The sequence below is a fragment of the Scomber japonicus genome, chromosome 16, assembly GCF_027409825.1.
Source record: "Scomber japonicus isolate fScoJap1 chromosome 16, fScoJap1.pri, whole genome shotgun sequence".
NCBI classification, from domain to species: Eukaryota; Metazoa; Chordata; class Actinopteri; order Scombriformes; family Scombridae; genus Scomber; species Scomber japonicus.
The window spans coordinates 17617050-17640232 of record NC_070593.1 but is presented as its reverse complement, the minus strand read 5'-3'; the positions used below and the strand labels follow the sequence as shown (position 1 = coordinate 17640232).

Sequence of the window (23183 nt, the reverse complement as noted above, 5' to 3'; positions counted from 1 at the left end):
TAAAAGGACAATTACCTATGTTGTAGCAGAATGTTTTCATGTCTAAACAGCTAATATATTCATTATGTATTGTTGGGGAATTTATAAAGTACATTATATTTGATAAGTCGCTCATTTGTTTTGTATGTACCTCATCAATTGTCCTCTTTTTTGTTTTCACAAGTAAAATAAAGATTTCATAAATCTAAAAGCAGGTTTTAAATAGGTTAAGACTCTTACAATGTCTAACATCTTTTCACAGTTTAACATGTTGCAAAAATACTTATTCTGCTACTAAATCATCATCATCATCATCATCATTCATATTTCCCTTTACTTTCACCTTAACCTAAAAGTCAGCCTACTGTGATGTTGCTGATTGTCCTTACTCCCACACAGACATGTTCACCCGGATGCTGAAACTGAGACTCCTCAATGCTGTAGCACCTGCTTACTTCTTCATGGCTACAGCTGTCACCTTCATTTTACACTTCTGCTTCTTCATCCCAACAATCTTCCCAAGCCCTGAGGCATCACTGGGGGGTTCGACAACTCTTCACACAGTTGTTTTCCTTTTCTTGATGTTCAACGCACTGGGGAATTACATAATGACTATCAAATATCCTGCTGAAAGTGCCAACGAGACTGTGGTTCCAGTGTGTTCGCCACACTGCTCGGACAAAGTGGACGCACACTACCTCCTCAATGGTCGCCACTTCTGCAAACTGTGTAAGAAAGTTATTCTCAAGAGGGATCATCACTGCTTCTTCACTGGAAACTGCATTGGCAACAAAAACATGCGCTATTTCATCATGTTCTGCATCTACACATCATGCACGTGTTTGTACTCCTTGGTTCTTGGTGTGGCCTTTCTTACAGTGGAGTACTCAATCTCTTTTGAGAACCCGCTGACCTTTCTGACTCTTCTTCCCCTCTCCACCGGTTACTTCTTCATGGGTGAGTTGTTTCACACTTGCAATTCAAGATGATCACTTAAGATAAATGCCTTGCTGAGGATTTAATTTCTTCCCAATCAGGAACAATCTCAGGCTTGCAGCTCTTCCTGGTGCTGATGCTGTATGTGTGGCTGGGCATTGGCCTGGTGTGCGCAGGCTTCTGTTGCCAGCAGGTGCTGCTGGTGGCCCGAGGACAGACCTGGTGTCAGATGCAGAGGGGGCAGCTTGTGGAGAACCGCAGCCCCTGGATAACCAACCTCAAGGATGTTTTTGGGACCCGCTGGTTTCTTGGCCTTATCCTGCCTGTGCAGACAGTGGAGATGTGCTCTGAAGACTCAGATGCACATAAACAGGACTGAGAGATAACCACACTTGATATCAATAATAACTCCCAATAGGTCAAACAAGCATCACAAGTTATATAAAAGGCTTTCTAGACATCCGTTTATTGTATTTAAATATAAATGGATGCTTTATGACCTCTGAAGTAGTCCGTGAAATAGTTAGCTCTTAGCATACATTCCTTTAAAGGACAGGAGCCATATAGCAATGTGAAACTTTTAAATAAGTGCTTAGTGTGAGTCTATCTTTTAAATAAGACAAGTACGTTTTACATACACTACATGCTTGCATCAAAATATAAAGACGGCTTTGCATAAGCTTTGCATTTTTGTATTACGCTACTGATTTGAATGCCTGTGCCATGCGGTGCAATGAGATTTGCAGTCCCAGTGTGCTGCTCTTCCATACTTCCTTGTAGGATGCTACAGTGTGACGTTCAGGAACTTTAAGGTAGTTTTTACAACAATCCACATTGATGTTAAGGGCTAGCAGACAAGGCTTGACATAGTTATCACAATAAACTGTTTCATGTTGCACCTGATGTTCCTGAGGTGAAACACTCCTGTATATGAAGTGGTGAGGGGGGAATATAAAGATAATGTGCCACATAATTATCCAGGGTATTAATCACTATGTGCCATAAAATCATGTCCTACATGCTTACAGATGACCCCAAAGATGAGGTATTCACAACACTGCTAAGGATAGGGCCATCTGGTAATAATAGTAAGGACTTTTCACTGTTATGCTGCAGCTACAGCTACTGTATGACTACATAATGTCAAACACGTTTTGGATTTCAATAAAAATATCTTTACTTTTTAGAGCTATTTTTGTCTATTCCTGTTATACAAACCAATAAAAGTATTCAAATCACACTAAGCAGTTACGTTTTCATCTTTAACACATTAAACATTCAGAGCAAGCAAAACTCAAGAAATGACAGAGAGGAAATGGTCTTCAAACAAAGTTTTATGACAATTATTAGTCAAAGTGACTTTTGCTAAAGATACAGAAAGCACTTTTCACAGTAACAGGAAAAAAGCAAAATATAATCTTAGGATACAAATACAAAAGACTTTTGTAACTCTTTTTGCTGTTAAAACCAAGTTTGATTTGATTAGTTCTTAGTTTTAACGACTCCCGACTGTTAAATAATGCAACAGTAACATATGGTTGCTAAAATAAATACTTCTACAGTTAAATATGACTTAACATTAAAACTCTTATGACCATCTTTACTTGTCTTCATTCTGTCCTTTCTACAGACACTCTGGTGGTAACCAGTGCTTCGATTTCTTACATATTTCACAGAGGAATATTCACTCTTTGGAGGGCTTTAAGTACATTCATCTTTCTTCCACATGTAGTACACTGAATGATACAGAAATCTAAGCAGCACAAGCACTGATATAAATTACAAGCAAGGACGTCAAAAGGCACAGGCAACCAGATAAACATTCATCTTCACACTGTTTCATCGTGAAAGAAGAGTCTAAAAATGTCAGTAATCTTGTAACTAAAGTGCAAGAGTCTGTGATATGAAACTAAATGAAAATATTCAGCTGTCATTTCACTGCCTTGAAGTTTAAATTAATATAACTTCTTGTTAAGCTTCAAACTGCAGCAGGAAGGAATACGGCAGCAACAGATAGATCAAAGATCAAGACACTTAAATGGCTACAACACTTCACTTGCTACAATTTAAGCTTTTGGAAATTCCTACGTAGTTCTTGTAAGAAAAAAAAAAAAAGGAGCTTCTGTCACCAGTGACTGGTAGACACATAATGTGCTTGGTTTGTTTATATTATTAACACAGCTTTAGTCTTCTTCAAAAATATTATACATAAATAGTAATGACATAAAGTAGCAAAATTATATTAAAAAAAGTTAAACGTTTAGCCAGCCCTCTGTAGCCTCACTGTGGGCTATCCAGCTGTTGTTTGAGAACACAAGCAGTCAGTGGAGACACCTTTTGACAAAGTAAACATCTGCTTGATTCAAGGGTTTCAATTACAATTAAATTTAAAGACCATGTAACTGACAAGACATTGCCCCTTTGAGAGGAAACTGAAACACAGCCCACATATATCGACACCAAGTTTTCTATTTGATCTACAAAGTAACAAGCTACATCCACGCTAGCTGCTCAGTGGGGCTGTACATGAGCTAAGTGTTAACATCTGCATGCTAACATGCACACACTGATAATGCTAACAAGTTGATGTCTGACAGGTATGTTTACTATCACCATCTTGTTGTTTTGGCCTGTTAGCATGCTAATATTTTAAAATAAACACTGAACACAAAGGCTGAGGGTAATGTCATGAGTTTTGCAGATATTGGCGCTAGATGAAAAGTCAGGAGATTAGTTATTACAGTTCAGCCTCTGCAGATTAGGAATGGGAGTGCCACATTGTACAGCAATCTAATAGCTGTCCAGATATTACAATACAGAACTAAACTCTCAACCTCATAGTGGTGCCAGAGGAAAAGTCAAGTGATAACCAAAGTCAGTAGGATTCATCCTCTGAGGAGTGTCTCTACAAAATTTCATAGCAATCCATTCAACATTTGTGATATTTCAGTCTGGACCAAAGTGGTCCATTTGGCTTCATCATCCCTCAAGCCTTGGCTTAAAATTATTATCTTTTTTTCTTTTTTTTTCTTAAAGCAGTCACATCCAAGGCATGAATATGAAATTAACCCCGTCTGTCCTCACATGTGCAGTAAGGCATGCGTTTATGCAATTAAGAGTTCAAAATATAGAAGCCATAGCCCTATAGTAAGTAATACTTGTTATTTTGAAACAGCAGAGGCAAGAAAATTCATTATAGGCGAGGGTTTGAAATGTACGCATGCTTCTTAACTTCCACTTGGTAATAGTGGATGTGCTTCAGCTTCATGTTTGGAGTTTAGACCAGCAGTTCTTAATATTTTTGGCTCCATGACCCCCAAATATAAGATGATTTATACCCTTCAGTAGTGTAAAAGCATATAATTTAGTTATACGTTATAGTTGGATTATTTATAATGTTAGATGGAAGTGGTGCTGACTATTTTTAAAAAAAGATTTTATTGATAAGATTTAAGATATTTTTTTACATTAAATAAATATTGTGGTTCCCTGATCAAGAACTGCTGGCCATGACCACCATTACAGTATATTACGCAAGGACTCTGTGAGCTTTAACTCCTAACTTCTCCCTGTCTGTGTCCTGCAGAGAGAGCTGGAGTTTAGACCAGAGTTGCGGGTCTCCGCTGCTCAGAGCTTCCAGCAGCAGAGCCGTTTGCTCCTGAAGCTGCTGCAGCTGGCCTTGGGTTCGCTTATTCTCCTTGATCAGCTGCTTTGTGCGCATGGTGATACCCAGCAAGCCACATTTGTTGAGTATGTTGTAGGTATTGCTGAAACGTTTGAGTTTCTCACTGTCCACTGAGAGGTTGTCCTGGTCTTCGTCATCGTGGATACTGTCGCTGTCAACCTCTATCCTACATTCATGTGTGTAGTGGAGCAAAGAGCTTGTCCCTGTCAGCGGGGAGGGAGACTTGTCGCTGAGTTGCTCCTGACTTTCAGCTGCCTGCACTTGGTTGTTTGCTACTTCAAAGTTGGTAACGAGTTTGATTGGCGTCTGCAGGGCTGGCTGTGGGCTCGGGGAGCTGTAGGGTCTGTGGCTGTGGTGGTGGCGTCTCCTCTGTCGATGGTCATATCCCGAGGTCGAACTTTGCCTCATTTTGGAAGATCCTTGCCTCTTAGAGGGCGCCTCCCCAGGATGTGGGGCAATTCGAGGATATGACTTGAGGATGGGCATGTAGCTTTTTGATTGTCTGATATTTTCAGAGCCAGTCTTTGGGGAACTGCTGCTGCTGTTTGATACCATGGGTTGAAGAAGAACCACTTGAGACTGAGGCATCACTTCCAGGGGTGAAGGTAAGCCCCATTGTTTCTCTGCTGGAGCCATCTGGGTTGGCTTGAGGAACAAAAAATGCAAAAAATTATCCTTCTACAATAACTGTAATTTAGTTTTCAGATGGAATAAACATATAGCACACAGGAAATGTTATCCCTGAAAAATAAAGTCCAACAAGCATATAATACAATAAATCCTGGATCAACAATTAGTCCTGGAGTTATTACCAAATGAGACAAGAAACCTAGCTAAAAAAGAAACTTAAATAAATAAATAAATGAAAATAGGAATGTTAACTTGTGCTGCAAAAGCTGGTCAACTCACTGTTATAAATTACAATACAAAGCTCAACATGAGCCCCTTTATGTAACTGTGATACATCTGTTGTTCTGAATATCTGTTTTATGCTAGCTCCCTCTGGTTTAAGTCAAATTTCAGAGGAAAATCTAGGTTACTACCAATCTTAAGAGCTAACTTGAAACACATGTTTACAGGCTTGGGTTTAAAGCCAAAAAAGTGACACAAATAATAACAAATAACTCTAACAGTACAAGGCAGACATACAGCACATTTTACCTGTTTTAGGACAAAGTTGTTCATAATTATCATTGGAGACAGTCCACCATACGAGCCTCCCATCACAGCTACCTGCGGCGCTGTTGTGTCCTGGCCGACTACAGACCCATTCCTTCCTGCATCTTCAGAGTCGGTCAGATCAACTGCACTGAGGTACCCAGAGCTGGCATCTGAGCAGCAGAGGACAAACATATGGGTCTCATCATGTTAAAAAGCAACAGATTTACCATTCTATTGTGAGCAGTGCCTTGGTATTATGAGATCAGTGGCAGATATAGATGAACATCTCTAGAGTGTCTGGAAAAGGATACCATCAGCCTAATGAGACCAAGCCAAACCAAATCCAGGTCATCCTTTATAGTGTAAATAAAGGTCATAAGAAAAACTGACCTGATACATGCTAGCCTACATAGCAAATGTGGCCTAGATCTCTAGATTTGATTAGACATTATTTATGATTTTTAAATCAAGGACATTCTATATACAGATCAACATGTGCTCCTCTGACACCACTACTGTAAAGGTCTCTTAACTAATGTAGAATAATACAGCATGTGTTGGGACAAACATAAAACTCACAGGTTTATCTATGCAAAGCAATGAGACTGAGACAAACCTGAGAAGCCCGAGTCTCTCTCCAGCTCAAGCTTGGATGTTGCCAGGTTTGTTGCCCTGGAGAACGGTAGTGTCCTGTGTCTGTCTGGTCTTCTAAAGCCGCTCATGCTTGTCTCTTCTGAGAAAACGAAGAGGTAAAATTTGTTTAGTTAAAAAAGTAAACTGACACAATTAAACGGTCTGGATTGGGCAAGCTTCAGAAAGACTTTGATGAGGTTTTCACTTGGGGGTATGTCAGGGCAGAGTTGGTCAGCACCCAGTAAGAATCCAGTTGAGATTAGTCCAAAGGAAGCAAGTTTCCATATTCGTCTCCACACTTTTATGTCTTGTTGGAAGAGAATAGCTCTGCTCACTTAGAGGGCAGTTCGCTGACTGGATTACTATTTAATCTATGATTACATAAATTATCAACAGGTAACTTTGCACTGATGGGTCAGTAGGTCAGTGTCATCTCCTCGATCAGCCTACTCTACACCAAGTGATCAACTGCAGAACTAAAGCCCTGTATTAAATACTATCTTAACACAGATCTGTTTGTTTACAGTGTGAGGATTTATTTCAACTGTACTTTTTAAGCCGGACTTGTGTTATATTATTCAGGAGGGGTGGGCGAGATGGACGAATATCAAATATCAAAACACTTTTGACCAAATATTCAAAATATTTACACAATAAAATTGATTGAGAATGAGTAATGTGGATATAATGACTAAGTTGATAAAGATAAATAATAGAGGACTTAGAACTGTCTGGTAAAGTCAGAAAAACCCATCACTTTACTGTAACATAGCCTTTACAACGAGGAAAACACAACACTTAAGGCATATCGCAATATTGACATAACATTATTGCCCAGCCCTAAATTATACAGCATTATATTGACAACTATTTCTAATGATCGGTGCACCTTATGAGGAGAAACTGCAAAACACGCCTGCAAATTCACAGGATATTGAGTTTCAAAAGGGACAAACAGATCATGACAACTTGGAAACTTAAAATATTTTAAATGTTGTGACCATTTATTAAATCAAATAGGTATGTCAGTCCCATCTTTAGGTGCTTCTCACCATAGCACAGTGGGGTAATAAAGACGTCAAAACAAACAACAAACATAATTAGCTGGCCGTCTGAGCTGTGCTGAAATTAAGACATTAGCTAACTTTAGCGTCATGTTGACGTTTACACACCCAGCTTTATCGACACAGCAAATTAACGACAAGCTTACGGGTGATTGTCAAAAGTTGTCTAACTATTATTTCTTGTCTGGACTAATACAATGCGGCAAAAAACATATCTTTGTACATGTAATTAATATAAAACAACATTAGCTTAGCTATTGCCTGTATCCACGATACTCTGTGCTAGCTTAGCTTTAACGAGCTCATCAAAAGACAATCGGTATTTGGTTACATTTTTTTTTTTTTTTGGTACACCTTACCAATAAGATGTAGGATTAGAAACAAATATCCGTTTAAAGTGGCATCAAAGCTTCTTGTTTTCTCGGTTCTAGTTGCTTCCTCTTCTTCTTCTTGTTTCGGTCTAATTATGACGGGAGGCAGCCAGCGTTCAGGCTCATTACCGCCATCTACTGAGCAACAGTATGGACTACAGCGGTTTACAGTCCGGGGAGTGAGTGAGTCCCCTTATCGGATTATTGGATCAATACGAGGGGTTGTAAAATGATAGGACAGGATACAACAACAACAACAACAACAACAACAACAACAATATTCTGACACCTTTTTAAAATCGCTCACTTGTGCTTTATTTCTTATGAATTGCTGCATTTTGTCTTTTCAAGCCACTTTGTTTTTCTTATTCTGAACAAATGTTTAGCATTTTCATTTAAAATGTTAATAAAGTGAGACATGACGTGAAAGAAACATCTTGAAGTTGTATCATTAGTCTTGTTGTTTATATTTTATATATATATATATTTTATATGTTTATATTTTGTGTTCTTAAAGATTGTAGGATAAGGTATATAGGCTAGGCTGTCTGAATCTTTTTTTCATTTGAGCAAAACAAAGGATTTGAACATGTAAAGCAGTGACTGTCAGAAAACAAAATATGGCAAATAAATAAGCTTCACGTTATAAAGGTATAACCATTAAATGTAAAACTTACTACGTTATAACGTGATTGATCCATTTTCTTCTTCTGGCTCCTGGCTGTCACCTATTTTCAACCAAAATTGCAGTATTTCCAAAACCTTTATGTTTTTTCAGAATATAGAAATCAGCTGACAATAACTGGAACATCCTGGGTGGTGTGTTACTGTAGGGATGAATCTTTTATGTCTGCAATTAATATGTCCAGCTACATTACTGCAGCTTCAAGCAAAACACCCTTTGTTGTTTTTCTGAGAGGGTAGGGCCTTTGTTTTTAAGATGTTGGTCCCCCAAATGTCTTTGAGGACATGCCCAGTAATTCATCTAAGATGCAGCAGTATTTCATCACCCTTTCCCCATTTCCTCATGCTTTAAATCAGAGTCTTAGAGGTTGGGTTTACAGCATGTCCAATGTCTTTGATTAAGTTTTTACTGCTGAGCCATACACAAAAATGTCTTTTTATATATCTTTAAGTGTGCAACTAGTCACTCCCCATCGCAACCATGTTAAGCATCTCACCTTGCTTTGCATCATATACCCATACATCTTTTTTCTGTGTCAACAGCTTCAATGTTGATGTGTGTTTTTTCTGATAAAAACTTAAATTCTCACAAACACCACAATTTCTCAACCACATTAACTGCCTTATTATTGCTTAATATGACTAATATTATTTGTTCTTTTCACAATTAAGACTCCATAGACAGCAAACAATGACCTGCCAGTATTGTACTGAACTTAGGATAAAACTGTCCCAATTCTGATAAAAATTATAAATCTATCAAATAACAAAAAACTTTAATCCAATTCTTCCTCTTATTCATATATCTACTTTAATCATGAATCCCTCCCTCCATACTATCACATACCTATTCCATATCAACAAATAAAAACTTTCATTACATATTCTTTATTAAGCCGAGCTTTCATCATTTCTGTTTCCAGACAAATGACAAGTTCCACAGTTCCTCCCTACCCTCCCAAAACCATTCTAATGAGGTGATAAAACCACTCTTGTACTTTGCATGAAAACTGTTAAACTCTCTAGTCATTCATTCTCAAATTTGACATAATAGCCACTGGGTCCTTGATTTGTAAGTTTCCCTCTTTGATGCTTTATTACATAAACCTAAGCATCATAGATGTCAAAACACCAAAGCATTATACATAGGATTTTATGCTTCCTGGGAGACATTAGTCCAGAATTTACAATTGCCTCTTAATTTCTTATTAAATAACTGGAGCATCCATTGTAATGTTAGTATTGCCATTTTTCTCAAGAATTTCATGATCAGCAGCTCATGTTATTTATCTTCCCATTTATACCCTCCTCACTCATCTGCCAACTTTGCATCTTTGCTGTCCATATAATTGTCACTAATCAATTGATATTATTTAATAGACTTCACTCCCAAAGCAGTGCTTGAATAAGCAGCAGGTGTCTATGATAACTGATCTGCCTGTCTTTACTTGACTTGCTGCATCCACTTTGTAGCCAACACCACTACTGGTTTGACGTGTCTGTACTAACAGATCTTGGTTTCAGACATGGTCATTCAGAGCTTGGCCATTTATAGCAAGCAGACTTGGTTATATAAACAAACATTTTACATTTGCCACTTAACTTGCTTGTTTTAGCTGTTTCAACTAGGATTATATTCCACAAAATGTGTTCATTTATAAAACAGATATGAATACTGTCCTGCCCTACAAAATAGGTAAAAGAAAGAAATTCAGCAGTACACTTAATATAGTTGACATTTTGATATATCACAGTTGATTTATTTATAGAAAATTGTAGAGTGTAGACATATCTTCATTTGATACTCTTTACTGATAAATATTGTTCTTATTTAGGTCTGAACTGACAGTAAAACACTTCACACTTACAGTATGTCCGGTCATACAGATTCATACACTCATTCATGGCATTGCTGCTTTCATATGTGATAGGCAGAAGATTTTAATAAGCCGATAATGTGGCAACACTGTGACAATGTGACAACACTGTGACAATGTGACAACATTGTCCCATGTCTAATCTTATTTATGTATTCAATATAGAAAAAATAGTCTTGTATGAAACAGTGACTGAACTCTGTTTCTATAAACACTAGAGGGAGACATTTCATTATTGCATGTTGAGAACAGCTGCACACTCAGACGCTGCCACTACAAGTCAAGGCAATATTTGAACAAAGGGTGACAAACTTTCTAAAGTCCAAATATAATTATCTGTATGAATCAATAAATATAGATATTAAACATGAGTAACCACCTTTAAATACCAAAGAAATCAACAACTTACAATACCTGATACAGTAATAGCTAGTATAAAAGAGAAGACATCAGTTTGTTTGGTTCTACATTGCACTGGCTCCCAGGTGTCCATTGTGTCAAGTGTGTGACAGCAGTCTTTTCACCAATCAATACACACTTTCTGTTGAACCTTGTCATTACAGACGCTCTGCCCATCAGCAGGAGGGCATGTCAGCAAAACAACCCAGCTGTTCGAGTCTCTGGCACAGTGTTGATAGAGGAGTGAAGAAGACTCTTGATACTGTCGCTGGGCTGGAAATAAATAGTGAGCCACACTGCAACAGGAGGTTGGGTTGCCACCGCAGTTACCTGCGTGGGATCTGGCACCTGAAGGACAGAAGAAATAATGATGTGTCTTTAATGCTGCTGATGTATAGGTAAACAGGATAGGAATTCTTTCAGAAATATTTTACCATCACCTGTCACATTCTTTCAGTTTTTGTTTCTCCTTTCTCCTCCTTCCTTTTGCTCTTTGCCTTTTCCTGCCAGAGGGATGAAATTAACACCATGAATCCACACACTGAGGAAAATAATTTATTAAACAATCTATAAAACTGATATTATAACAATAATCTTCATGTTCTTACCTTTCAACCTTCACAACAGGTTTCCTTTCTCTGAGGATCAAATATTTCAATAAATTAAAAAGAATATCCAGATGCAATTTCATCTAATAGTCACTGTGCTGTATGTTTCTGCATACTTATGAATACATCATGTCAAACAGCATGACTTTTCTTTCTTACCTACATTCACATGTCTGATGCTCCACAAATGTCATCTCAACATATTCTTGACCCGGTTCTGCTGGCCTGATTTTCAGCAGCTGAGGGATAAAGCAGGTCAAGATTAGCAATACAATGTACACAAATTTAACAAGAACAACTACATTGAACATTTTTAAATACCTGCATCGTAACGTTGGTGGTGTGGGTTGGATGGCACTCCAGCTTCTCGTCCCCGCAGCAACCTGCGCACCTCACCAGTGGCACACAGGAGGGGCTGTAAATGTGCTCCACCTCTGTAGGGTATTCCTGCACCACCTCCACCAGTCTCTCAATAGTCCGGCAGAAGCTCCGACCCCACACTTCTTGGAACATCAACACTGTGGGTGAGACAATGATACAGGTGCTAAGCAGAAAATGTGTGTTTGCAATGTGTTTAAAATCTATATGCATTTATATGCATTTGTATAAATGTGATCATGAAGCTTGTTTACTGGCAGGAGAAAAAATGAATACTACTACAACTTAACGGTATTGTCATACACAAACAGTTTCAACTATTACCTCAATAAACCTTCAATGGCATGCTTATACAATGTGCACAGAAAGAAAAAAACAGTCGCGATAAGCCAGTGAGTATCCTTTTTTCATTCTGAAGTAAAAATGTTTGTATAATGTACAGTATATGCTTTCCTGTGGGAGTATATGTGTGAAAGTGTCCCAGTTGCACAGTCTGTGGGGGAGGAACAGGAACGACTACGGCCGAACAAACAGAGAAGGCAAAGAAAACAAACATTGGAAACATGGCCATGAACAGATCCCTGCTGGAGCTGGAGCTGGAGCTGCCCCGCAGGCACCTCTGGGACTGCAGTGCAGTCCGAATGGAGCCTGACACCACAACAGCTGTTTATAAAAGCAGACATTCTGGGAGGAGACGGCTGGGGAAGTATCTAGGGTAGGGAGATGGGGCTATGAACTTGAATGTTGTACAGTGCAAAAGGCCAGTTCACTGTCCAGTTGAAGCTCCTCCAGTGGACTTTATGTCTACATCTTATCTGGTCCTCTCAATATGCTGGCTGCAAGTTCTATAAGTCTTTCCAGCTGCATTAATTTACAGCAGTGTGAGGGGAGGAGGAAGATATGCAGTAAGAAAGCAGGTTGTGAAGTACTGAGGGTCTTCATCGGTTTGGTAATGGCTTGGAGAAAACTCTATCCTGAGGTTGAGCAATCCCAATCAAATCAAATTCACTTGCACCCACATGCAGGATTCAAGAGATTAGTCATTGATATTTCTCAACAGTGCATGAAAAGCAGAATTAATGAATACACCTACGTTCAAAGGTATTTTCTCAGGGCTGACATCTCTTCACTTGGTTTTCATCAGACTAGTTTCTACCACAAACACACAAGAACTGCTGCAAAGAATTGTTTTAAAAGTAAAATTCCCACCACCAACAGACACAAATAAATCTTTTTGACAAATTCTTACCTTCAGTTGTGCTGTTTATACTCGACAAGGGTAGACTCTGCAAGAGAGAAAAACATGTGGTTACAAAATTATTGGTTATTCCTTCAGTTTTTCTGTAACTATATATCACAGTTATCTGTAATCCAAACATGAATGTATGAATAAGAAAAGCAGACAAACAGGCACATGTTCACACACATACAGACAGACCATCCTTTAAATAAAGACAACATCAGCCTACAGTGAAATACTAATATATGACAGTGACGTGTCATTGTCCTCTACTGGTGATATCTGGAACTACAGTCAGATTATTCCCCCCCCTCCCTGCAGTGGAAAAGTCTTTCTGACATGCAGCAAATCCAGTGTCTCATATACATCACGTTCCTCCGTGTGCCCAACTGTTTAGGTTCAAAACCTGTTTCCTGTGGTGTAAGATTCAGCTCTGTATTTATTTTCCCATTGATGGTTTCCCTCTCCGTCTTGATTTTTTTCCCATCATCCCATGATAAACAAAAGTGCATTTCTCATTCGCCTGGGAAAACACAAAACCTCTGGTTGACTCCATCTCAGGAAGAGAAATCTACATTTGATAAAATATCCTCCGGGTGAAGCACAAGACAGACTGCAGACAACCTGCTTGTTATCTTGTCTCATCACTGGTGTCGCGTTTCAAAGGTTGTCTCAGGTGTGACACACACACACCTGATGACATTTAAACTGCAATGCCACCTGTGTACACACTGATAACTTAACTGAAAGCGTTAACTGTAACCAGAAGTTGTTACATAATAGCAAACAGACAGATGAGGAATTTCCCTGATGATGGCAATAAAGACTGTTGCTTTTTACACCATCTGTCCGTTGCTGAAATGCATCCTTTTCCTGTTATGAACCAAAATTAGTTTGAGGGTAAGGATAGCATCTGCCAGCACAGTGTTACACTGTTTTTTCTTTTTCTTTCTTTTTACAAACAATGTGATTAAAGAGGAATGTCCTGCTTTGATGATGATGATGATGCATTCACACCCACGCAGGGTTCCCGTTAAACTAACATTTTTGTCAGATTTATCAGTAGAATGAGTGGTAGGCAGGTCTGTTAATTTGGGACAAATCTGTCTTTGCTGCAGAACATACTCTATGAAAGACTTCATATTAGTCGAGAGCTTCCAGTCAAGCACTTAGGTCGAGTCCTCCCTGCGTTAAAGGAGCTGTTCAGGCTTCTCTGCTTTTTTTCAGAGTGACTTTTCATGTCGCCAAAATGTACAGCTGTTCCTCTGACAGTGGAGGCGTTCTATAGAGTGGCATTCATTGAACTGTGTCAGCTGTGCAACAGTTCCACAGGACATAAGCTCCACTAGCAGAGTATTCTTTACAACACAGCATGGGAAAGTCACAGTTCAGTTTAAGTTATTGTTAAAAGTCACTTCCACTCTCCAGTGCCAGGCTGATAAAATAAATCCTTTTCCAGTGTTAATTGGCATATGATCTGCTCTCTCATTCTCTTCTCTGTCTATGGGTGTTCATGCTGTTTAGGAGAGGCCGGACCACATCACAAGGGCTTTTTGGCTCTGGGCTCAGTCGCTGCTCAGAATGTGGTGAGCTGGGGAGGATTTTCTGACCTTGGTCATGGGTTAAGCCTTGACATGATGAGGGAGCATCTTTGGCACCTCCTGTGGTTGAGAATGGAGGAGTGAGCTGCCCACGAGAAGCTGCCAAGATTATGAAGGCTGCATGAGGATCCTCACGTAGCCAATTCTTCCTCCTTGAGCACTGACTTACAGTATTAGTGTGTGATTAATGGTGACTGGGAGGTAAGTCGGCTCTTGGGGAAAGGGAGAACCTCTTTAGATTGAGAAATGTGTATAAACTTGTCTAATAAATCCTTGAAGCCGGATCAAACTCCTTGAGAGTGGTGCTCTCAGGGTGTCTCTCGCCTCATGTCCAGAGTGAGAGTCTAACATTGACATGTGTCATTTTCATCTATTTGATTTGAGACTAACTGTGATTAAGAACTATACAAATAAACCTGACTTGACCTCACTACAAATCCTTCAGCTTTTTTTCTAAAAACACACTCTGCATCTCAATTTCCACTTGTATGAACAACATCTGGCTGTTGCAAAGGAAAAATAGTCTTTTTACCGTCAATCCGCAACAAAATATATCTCCCTTGTGCTTCTAGTTTAGTAGTTTGGTTGGCATGATTTCCTGCACAGTCTTAACACAAAATATCTGGCTGGTGATGGACGATTAAACATCAAGGGCTGCTATTCTGCACAAAGATTAAGTTAATGCTTTTGGATTCGATTGAATTTTGAGTAAAGAGTCTGAAAGTGTGACAATACTCCAAATGCAGGTGCAGAGTGAAGTAAAAATACGATAAATAGCAGGTTAAGATTTTACTTAGTAACATTAAATGACTTTGAATAAAAATGAAAATGAAGAGAAAAAACTAAAAAAGTATTGAATTTATAATATGAAATGACTAAAGGCTTTTCAGCACTAGTGTTGGGAGAGAGGACTCCTGTCTAAAATCAATTCTTATTGGATTATTCACATAGTGGACATGTAATCAGGGTTGGTGCTCCCTCAGCCCACTTGAGTCACTGTCTCATAGTTGTACAAGGGGTTTTCATCTCTTTACATCTGGTTCTCGGTGACCTTGCACTAAGCAGCGCAGTGTACTGTATCTCTCTGCTGCCTTCCACTGGATTGGTTTTCAGAGCGAGCGGCAGTCAGATGGAGAAAGAGAGGACGGATTAAAATGTCTAGTTCCAGCAGTAATGAAACCGTGACATTTCGGGGTCGACAAGCTTGATTGCAAAGTTGCTTCTATGTTTCTGAAATCTCAAGTGAAAGTTTGCGAGCTGCTAAATGAGAGTTTGTGCTGTCCTCTGGGTCAGATCAGAGGACCTGTTGTGTCCCTAGGCTCCTGCTGTCAGGCCGTGGAGGCCCCGTGCCTCATTACTCTCCACTCCCACACAGCTGAACTGCGTCATCTTTAACCTCTTTGCTTAACTCCATCTGTCAGAGGAAGGGCAGCATGCTTAGGGAGCAAAAAATAAAACATGATGGGGACCCAGCATAACAGTCATAAAACATTTTTCCAACTTCGATAACTGAGGGTCAAGCTGGGGAGGGGGGGGGGGGGGGGGGGGGGGGGGGGTGAAAGCCATTTTAACTGCAGGTACTAAAGGCAGATGTCAAAAAGATCTGGATTCCAGCCAGGCAGCATATCCCCCAATGTGTTTCCTGTAGAGAAATGGAAGAGATGAGGCAGAGTACTGGAAAACAGCGAGCCTAAAAACTCGGCCTAAAAACTTCTTGTTAATGGGTAAATGATGCAAAATTGGATGCAGTCATCCAGGTTTCTGTTCTGCTATGGATTGTAAAAGAGTGACAGTAAGAAATTTTTGGTTTCCCGGTAATCTAAATGGAAGTTATTAAAAGAAGCCCATTAATTATGTAAAACACTCATTCTACTTTGAAACTAATAGTGCTATATAACTAGAAGACATAAGATGTAAATAAACAGAATGATATACAAAATGTAATGATTGTTTGCATGAAGAAATTGTATTTCAATAATATACTGTATTATTAATATAACTATGGCCATGGTGGAGTATGGTAAAACTGGCTTATTTAGGTAGGAGATATTCTCCGGTTGACAAATGATGACTGGCTTGTTACAACATACCTCTTGTCAAGGGGTAACGTTTATTCTGTTAATAACGACGTCAAGGCATGAAACTTTCAAAAGTTTCAAAATCACCACCATTAGTCAGCGATTCTTTTACAGTTGGCTCATTTTGGCTGAAAAGAAACTTTCCACCCACCATTTCACAAGAGCTTCACCATGTGTGTGTCCATGTGAGTACAATCATAAAATTATATGTATTACTAATGTATTACTAATGTAATAGCACACATCAAGAGTAATAAAAGGTGTAAACCGATGCTAAACTACAGTACTACAGATTTAGTATCAGTGAACACATCTAACAAAGCTCATCCATCAACTTTGACAATCCTGTCCAACAAGTGCCAGCTTACACACTGATCATTTAAGTCAACTGACTGTTTGAGGATTACAAAACAAGGTGATGAGTGTCAACAGAATCATTAGTAACAGGAAAGTTAGTAAAATTTGGAAAAATGTCATAGTCTAAATGGATAATCGGCTATGTGGTTGGTTTGATTCTGACCGAAGTGGACTGGATGAATTTTTGGAAAATCACTCTTTAATTCTTCAGGTAACTAGTCTCTTGTGTCTTAATCAGGCATCATGCAATTATTTACATTTCTTTCGTAAAAGGTCAACTACATAAAACAGACAGTGTGCATAAACTGTCCACGGATGAGATGCAGGCTTATGGTTTGGTTATCTTAAAGCAAAGCTGGTAAACATCCCACTCATAATTCAAACCAATGAAGCACCTGCAGCTTCAACTCTCCTGGAAACATATATAGGCCAGTGGGGAGAAGGGGGGACTGTGTCTTGGTTTTGGCTCTGAACATGAGACCACACAGGACCTGGAGCACTAAAGCAGAACAAGTGAACACAAACACAGTGACAGCTAGATGAGTGAGAAACAGAGCTATACCTCCCTGCCTGACTGATATTCCTCATCCATCCTTTATCAAGAATCAGATTCCACATCATCAGCACCATGACTGTGACATTAATTCTCAGGCCTCTCAAAGGGTCTGCAGATCACTGTATCTATCTGCACCACAACAAAAGAAAACCATGCTCTGTTTTGTATACACGAGGTGGGTGAACTAACAATGACAGCAATGCCATTAAATGGCTGACAGTATCCAGCTGGATCTCTAAGGTGGTCAGGTCAGGGCTTGTGATCACAGAGCACTGCCAAAACACCCAAAAACTTCAGAGAGTAGGGTAAATGTGCCCAACGATCTCTCAAGAGATCTGAGTGAATGAAGCCTTTGAAATCCAGTCATGACATAGTTATAGTTGGACTGTCATGCAGATGCAAAGCAACAAATCAGCAAAATAAATAGCTGGCACATAATGTTAAATAAACAGTAAATTAAAAAAAGACACAAGAGTGGTATTGATCTTCTTATTTACTTCTCAGCAAGAAAGCAAATACGTTTATAATAAGTCTGAATAAGCCCATAAAGATAATTATATAATTTAATATAACTGTGTTTGTTTTGAGTGGTGAGTTTGGTTATATTGCAAACAATCATGTTTTTGAAAAAAACTAAACAAACAGTAAAAGAGGGTCAAGTGACAGGGGGAGGTAAGGGTCCATATAAATGTTGATTTAGATAAACACCATTTCCTCAGTATAAGTCCATTAATGCATGCACAAATGTCCCCCCCAAAGACACACACAACCACTGTATAAACCGTGCACACCATTCGCAAACATGCACATACCCACATGACACAGGTCTTGAGATAAGGCTGACCGGTGGTAATTGTGGTCTCTATTACAGTAAATGCTGCTCTCCCTGTGTAAACCACAGTAAATTACATCCAGATGTGAGATTAAAGCCTGCTGAGTAGACGGCTGCCCCGAGCGCCACCGCTCCTCCTCCTCCGCAGGAGGAAGGAGAAATCCATATTTCCTGAATGCGATTGCGACCCTCCCCTGGGCCGGGACATTACAACTAAAGAGAAATACCACAACGAGGCAAAGAGCCCTATCAGTCAGCAGGTCACTCACATGCAGACATATGAACAGGAAAGATGTGCAAGATGAGAGAAAGAGACACAGAAAGAAGGGCAGAACATGACTTTTCAATGTCTGATTCTGCAGAGATGAAACCTACACCTGACGTCTATTTTAAATGTTTTGGTTCTCTGAGAAACCTGCTGCTCAAGAAACTCCATTTTATCTATAGAAATGTGATGTGATGTCAGACATTTGGCTAGGTGCAGAAAAAAATGACAAAAGTGCACCATGTACACAAACACAGACATGTGTATATGTTACAGATGGTCAGGCAAACAAATTGTTTTGTTGCTGATGACGTAAAGGAAACACCTGTGGAACGTCATCTCCTCACACATACACGTGGAGAAGCCGAATGCTTGCTGCCTTCTACTCTTTACTTGGGAACATGCCTTATTAGTTAAGTGAAGAGTTTTACTCTCTGGCAAAGACAAATGTGTTAGGCAAGGCATACTTTTTTCCCATATCAGGTTTCTAAGTTTTATCCAAGGGGAAATTCTCTATTTTAAAACAGACACTAACAAAGTGTTTTATAATCACCAAATAGGATTATAATTCTTATCCTTTCACTAAAACAGAAACATTTGAGAGCTCTTGAGCTGCAGAGATGTGCAGATGTGCACGTCTCCAGCACTGAAGCATTACCTCATGGAAAGGCTGACTAATGTCAGAAAGGTTTGGTTGTGTTGATGCAAGATTTCACCTGAATTTTTGCACACACAATCACTATGATGACTAAGGAGAGGTATTACACTCAGAGCATTCCAGTGGTTTTGTTAGAAGGTGGGGAAAGTCGTCACATGGGCAGGAGGCAACAGGTAAGTAGTTTTTTGGCAAAGCTCTTTCAGTCTGCTGAGTGCAGTACAGCCGGGATCTAAGCAGTACACTGCACATGTACAGTATGTGGTATATGTGCATGGGAAGTACCAATACTGAACTAGAGAGCAGATGAAGATTGAGGAATGTGAGCAAAATAACAGCTGGATGGCAGTTTTATCATATTCTCCATTAGTCAGTCTTGGTGACAGGGTGACCAGGAGGCCACCATTGTTCAAGAGGGAAACCCAGGTGCTTCCACCAGTGACAGTTTCAGGAAAATCACAACACAGCTGTACCTATAAACAGAGCACACTTATGACTGGGACTCACTGTTAGGATTTGGGATTACATGAATTCTACCAGTTGCAATTTTGATACTACTTATAGATAAATCTCAACATTTAGCTAAGAGTGTGGTATGCTATGTTTTCATCACTTTATATGCATGATGTGTATACTTGGCTGTCGCCATCACCTCATATGTTGCCAGTGCATTATTTTGACTGTAACAGAAATGGATTGCTTAGTGTCATTTATGCAGTTGCCAAAATTAGAGTTTTAATGGGACATATTATGCTTTCTGTGATTGTATATCATTCTTATATTGAAGATTCAAAACTTGAGTTTAATGTATGTAAAATACAGCCGGAAATCGGAATCGGTCAACTGATATTAGCCTATCACAGATATTTGTATCGGTTTTTATGCCGTCCAATATGTGCCAATATTTTTAAAAAGATATATAGGTTGCATTATATATATATTAATTCCTTTTTCCTAATTCAAGTTTAATTTATACATATTACATTCCCAGTGAAGTTTAGTGCACTGATGTAATTTTAAAAGTTTTTGGTAACCACATTTGAAAAAAAAGCGTTTATGTATATATTCTGTATATATACGATTATATATATACGTATATTGGGCTTTAATATTGTTATCGGCACCAGCCCCAAAAATGCAGTACACTATTATACTGTAATCCTGTAAATGCTGTAACTAACATGTCCATTATCCATCAGATATATTAAATGACAGAGAATTTCCTCTGATAAACAGTGGTGGCTACATGTCTATACAACACAAACACACACCAAGTTATGCTTTAAATCTGTGCTAGTTAAGCAGAATTACTGAAGTTAACTCCACCCTCTTTTGGCCACGCCACGTTTCACAGCGGACATGACATCATCATGAGTCACAAGGCTGCTGATGGCAGCCCCAGCTGTGACAGTGATGAGAAATCATTATTATCAATTAATTTCAATTCATGGGTACAGTACCAAAAAAAAAGACATTTATAAATAGTGTTCCTGACCACATGGCCAACATCTGTTTTTTCCATTCTTGTACACCAGGACAGACATATCCAGAACAGTCTCACTTTTGCACTAGGACTAGAAAAAAGATTTTTTGAATGTATATGTGAGATACTTTAGTCAGTTTATTTAGTCAGGTTTGTGGCTAAACAAAGCAGGAAATCAGCTTAAACAAAGCAGGAAAGCAGATCAAACCTGTTTTTACCTGATCTTTCAGTATCAAGCAATAAAATTGTAACAGGATGGTTAGAAAAGGGCTCAGCCATAAAAAGCTTGGATCTTCATAGTCTCAGAATTGTATAATGTTTATATTAGTTGTCAGTCTTTGTAGTGGAGTGCCATTTAACCTGCTACATATGGAGGGCCCTGGATTTTGTCACTCCTGTTTTGACTATGCAGGCCATGAGCTGATTATGAGGATTAGTGGAGATGTGGTGATCCCATGCCTCTCCCACTCTCTCTCGATTCAGCAACAGCTGCAAAATCTCTGGCTAGAGAATCTGGTGGGACATGGACCTTGAGAGCCTGACTGAATCTGTGCGTAAAACTACTATTTGCAGGCTACAGCCTGACAAAAGGGGAACTGTGGCAGGGTTCAACAAGCAGCAAGTGTGAGAACTGCAGTAAATGGGTGCAGTTTTGCATTAAACATCAGAGCCATCAGAGAGCTGTCAGCCCTCAGCTGGCTTGAGAGGAAATCAGAGATTGAATGGGCACAAGAGCTGAAGCGTTGGTTGGCACAAGGCCTGCTGTTCAATGGCACATCCTGTTACAAGTTTCTACAGTGAGACACAGGCCTTTGAATGATTCCTCACTTCATTTAGACTAAAAGACAGGCAACACCAGGCAACAGAGAACAGAGCAGCTTTGTACTAATCCACTGTCACCTGACAGTGATATGACCAGCCTGAAATTCAATTTCCATAGATTTTTTACACATACTCAGGGTTATCATAATCATTGCATATCTGTTACCCATGTAGATATAAGATAAAACAAGAAAAGGAAGGCAAAGCTGCAGGTATAGATGAAAAAAGAAAATGCAAGTTGCCAGTTGCCAGTTTTTCCTGACACACTGCCAACACTTTCAGTCCGTCAGACTGAGCAGCTTGCTAACTCACCAGGATCTGTTACATCTACTGCCCTGCAGCAAAGTTCAACAGTCGGATACAAACATTTATAAAAGACTCTCACAAACATAAAAAAGAGTGGATCCTTACTGGAATTTTACACTGAAATTAAAGTATCATAGTACAAGAGTGGGGACTAATCCATGCCTGTGAAACTGACCTATGATGTGTAATTCTGCGGTAATTATAAGCTTACAAGCCTCGCCAAATATAACAGTGAGGCACTTTGCACCATGTGCTCCACAAGCAGAGTGATGCAGTTTGTCACGTCTCATCTTATGAATGAAGTGAGCGGGATGGCGCTCATTCAAAACGACACGAAGGCGTCAAAGCACAATGGATCATTATAACAATGGTTGAGTCTGACCGTGCTGACTCAACCTTTTAGCGAGTGTATATAAACAAGTGGACTAATACCATGATGCTCCAATTCTCAAAATAACGTCATCTTATTTAATTTTCTTGTCATGGTTACTTTATTACTTCTGATACCAAACACATGTAACCATATTGTTAAGATCTATACGTTTAGGTTTAGAATTTTTAATTTAGCAGTGAAAAAACAGAAACCCTCCCCTCACCTCTTCTTCCCCAGCATTAAGTTTCTATGAGTGACTGCTTACCTGTGCAGGTGGGAGCAGCAGATAAAGCGCCACCGCAGCTTCGATGACAAAGCCGAGTTTCATTTCGCGATGTCTGCGAGTGGAGAGGGATGATGGGTCCCGCACACGAAAAAAAAACCCAACTAATTCTCAAACCAGTCAGAAAAGAAAAAGATGCTGACTGGTAATTTTCCAAGTCATCTGGTCCTGGTTTAGTATTGAGTCCAGTCACGTAGCTCCGTCGCCGCGTGTAACTTGATGAAGTAGATAGTGCTTACTAATGAATACTGTAAGGTCCCGGAGCCGAGCTGGAGGTGCTGGAGGTGGAGTCCTTTGTTATATTTACAATTAAAATAAACGGAGTAAAAGACCAAAGCTAGACACGACTCTAGTGCCTGCAGCATGACATAATAGTGAGAGCCGGTTTTGACACATACTTAACATATTAAGAGCTGAAAGTAATAACACTAGTCAAAATTCCAAAAGGGAAAAAAAAGTGACGATTCGCTCCAAAAATCTGCACGATGCTTCACTGGCAGTTTCAGCTTTCAGTCTTGCTCTGAGCACCCGTAGACAGAAAGACACACTTGCCTCTA

The 23183-nt window shown here is 39.4% G+C and overlaps 3 protein-coding genes across 8 annotated transcripts; 1 reads left to right on the top strand and 2 right to left on the bottom strand.

Moving 5' to 3' along the window:
• Window positions 1-380: 380 nt before the first annotated feature.
• On the top strand, window positions 381-1294 carry zdhhc22 (zinc finger DHHC-type palmitoyltransferase 22). The gene is made up of 2 exons (XM_053336092.1): window positions 381-936; window positions 1017-1294. The coding sequence occupies exons 1-2, from the start codon at window positions 381-383 to the stop codon at window positions 1292-1294; spliced, it is 834 nt and encodes a 277-aa protein (XP_053192067.1).
• Window positions 1295-3075: 1781 nt separating this feature from the next.
• Window positions 3076-7885, bottom strand: cipca (CLOCK-interacting pacemaker a). 2 transcript variants are annotated; one of them, XM_053336093.1, is made up of 4 exons: window positions 7818-7885; window positions 6378-6494; window positions 5762-5931; window positions 3076-5245 (listed from the first exon to the last, which is right to left on the bottom strand). In XM_053336093.1, the coding sequence occupies exons 2-4, from the start codon at window positions 6481-6483 to the stop codon at window positions 4445-4447; spliced, it is 1077 nt and encodes a 358-aa protein (XP_053192068.1). In that variant the 5' UTR covers window positions 6484-6494; window positions 7818-7885; the 3' UTR covers window positions 3076-4444. The 2 variants fall into 2 exon arrangements, with proteins under 2 accessions (XP_053192068.1, XP_053192069.1); XM_053336094.1 differs by having other exon boundaries at window positions 6378-6491; window positions 7818-7883.
• Window positions 7886-10508: 2623 nt separating this feature from the next.
• Window positions 10509-22690, bottom strand: pgfb (placental growth factor b). 5 transcript variants are annotated; one of them, XM_053336096.1, is made up of 7 exons: window positions 22609-22690; window positions 13025-13061; window positions 11719-11915; window positions 11557-11636; window positions 11398-11427; window positions 11230-11292; window positions 10509-11137 (listed from the first exon to the last, which is right to left on the bottom strand). In XM_053336096.1, exons 1-7 carry the CDS (start codon window positions 22669-22671, stop codon window positions 11116-11118), a joined length of 492 nt encoding a protein of 163 aa, XP_053192071.1. In that variant the 5' UTR covers window positions 22672-22690; the 3' UTR covers window positions 10509-11115. The 5 variants fall into 5 exon arrangements, with proteins under 5 accessions (XP_053192071.1, XP_053192073.1, XP_053192070.1 ...); XM_053336098.1 differs by lacking the exon at window positions 22609-22690 and adding an exon at window positions 12869-12927 and having other exon boundaries at window positions 11719-12291; window positions 13025-13161; XM_053336095.1 differs by lacking the exon at window positions 22609-22690 and having other exon boundaries at window positions 13025-13233.
• Between the last annotated feature and the right edge of the window lie 493 nt (window positions 22691-23183).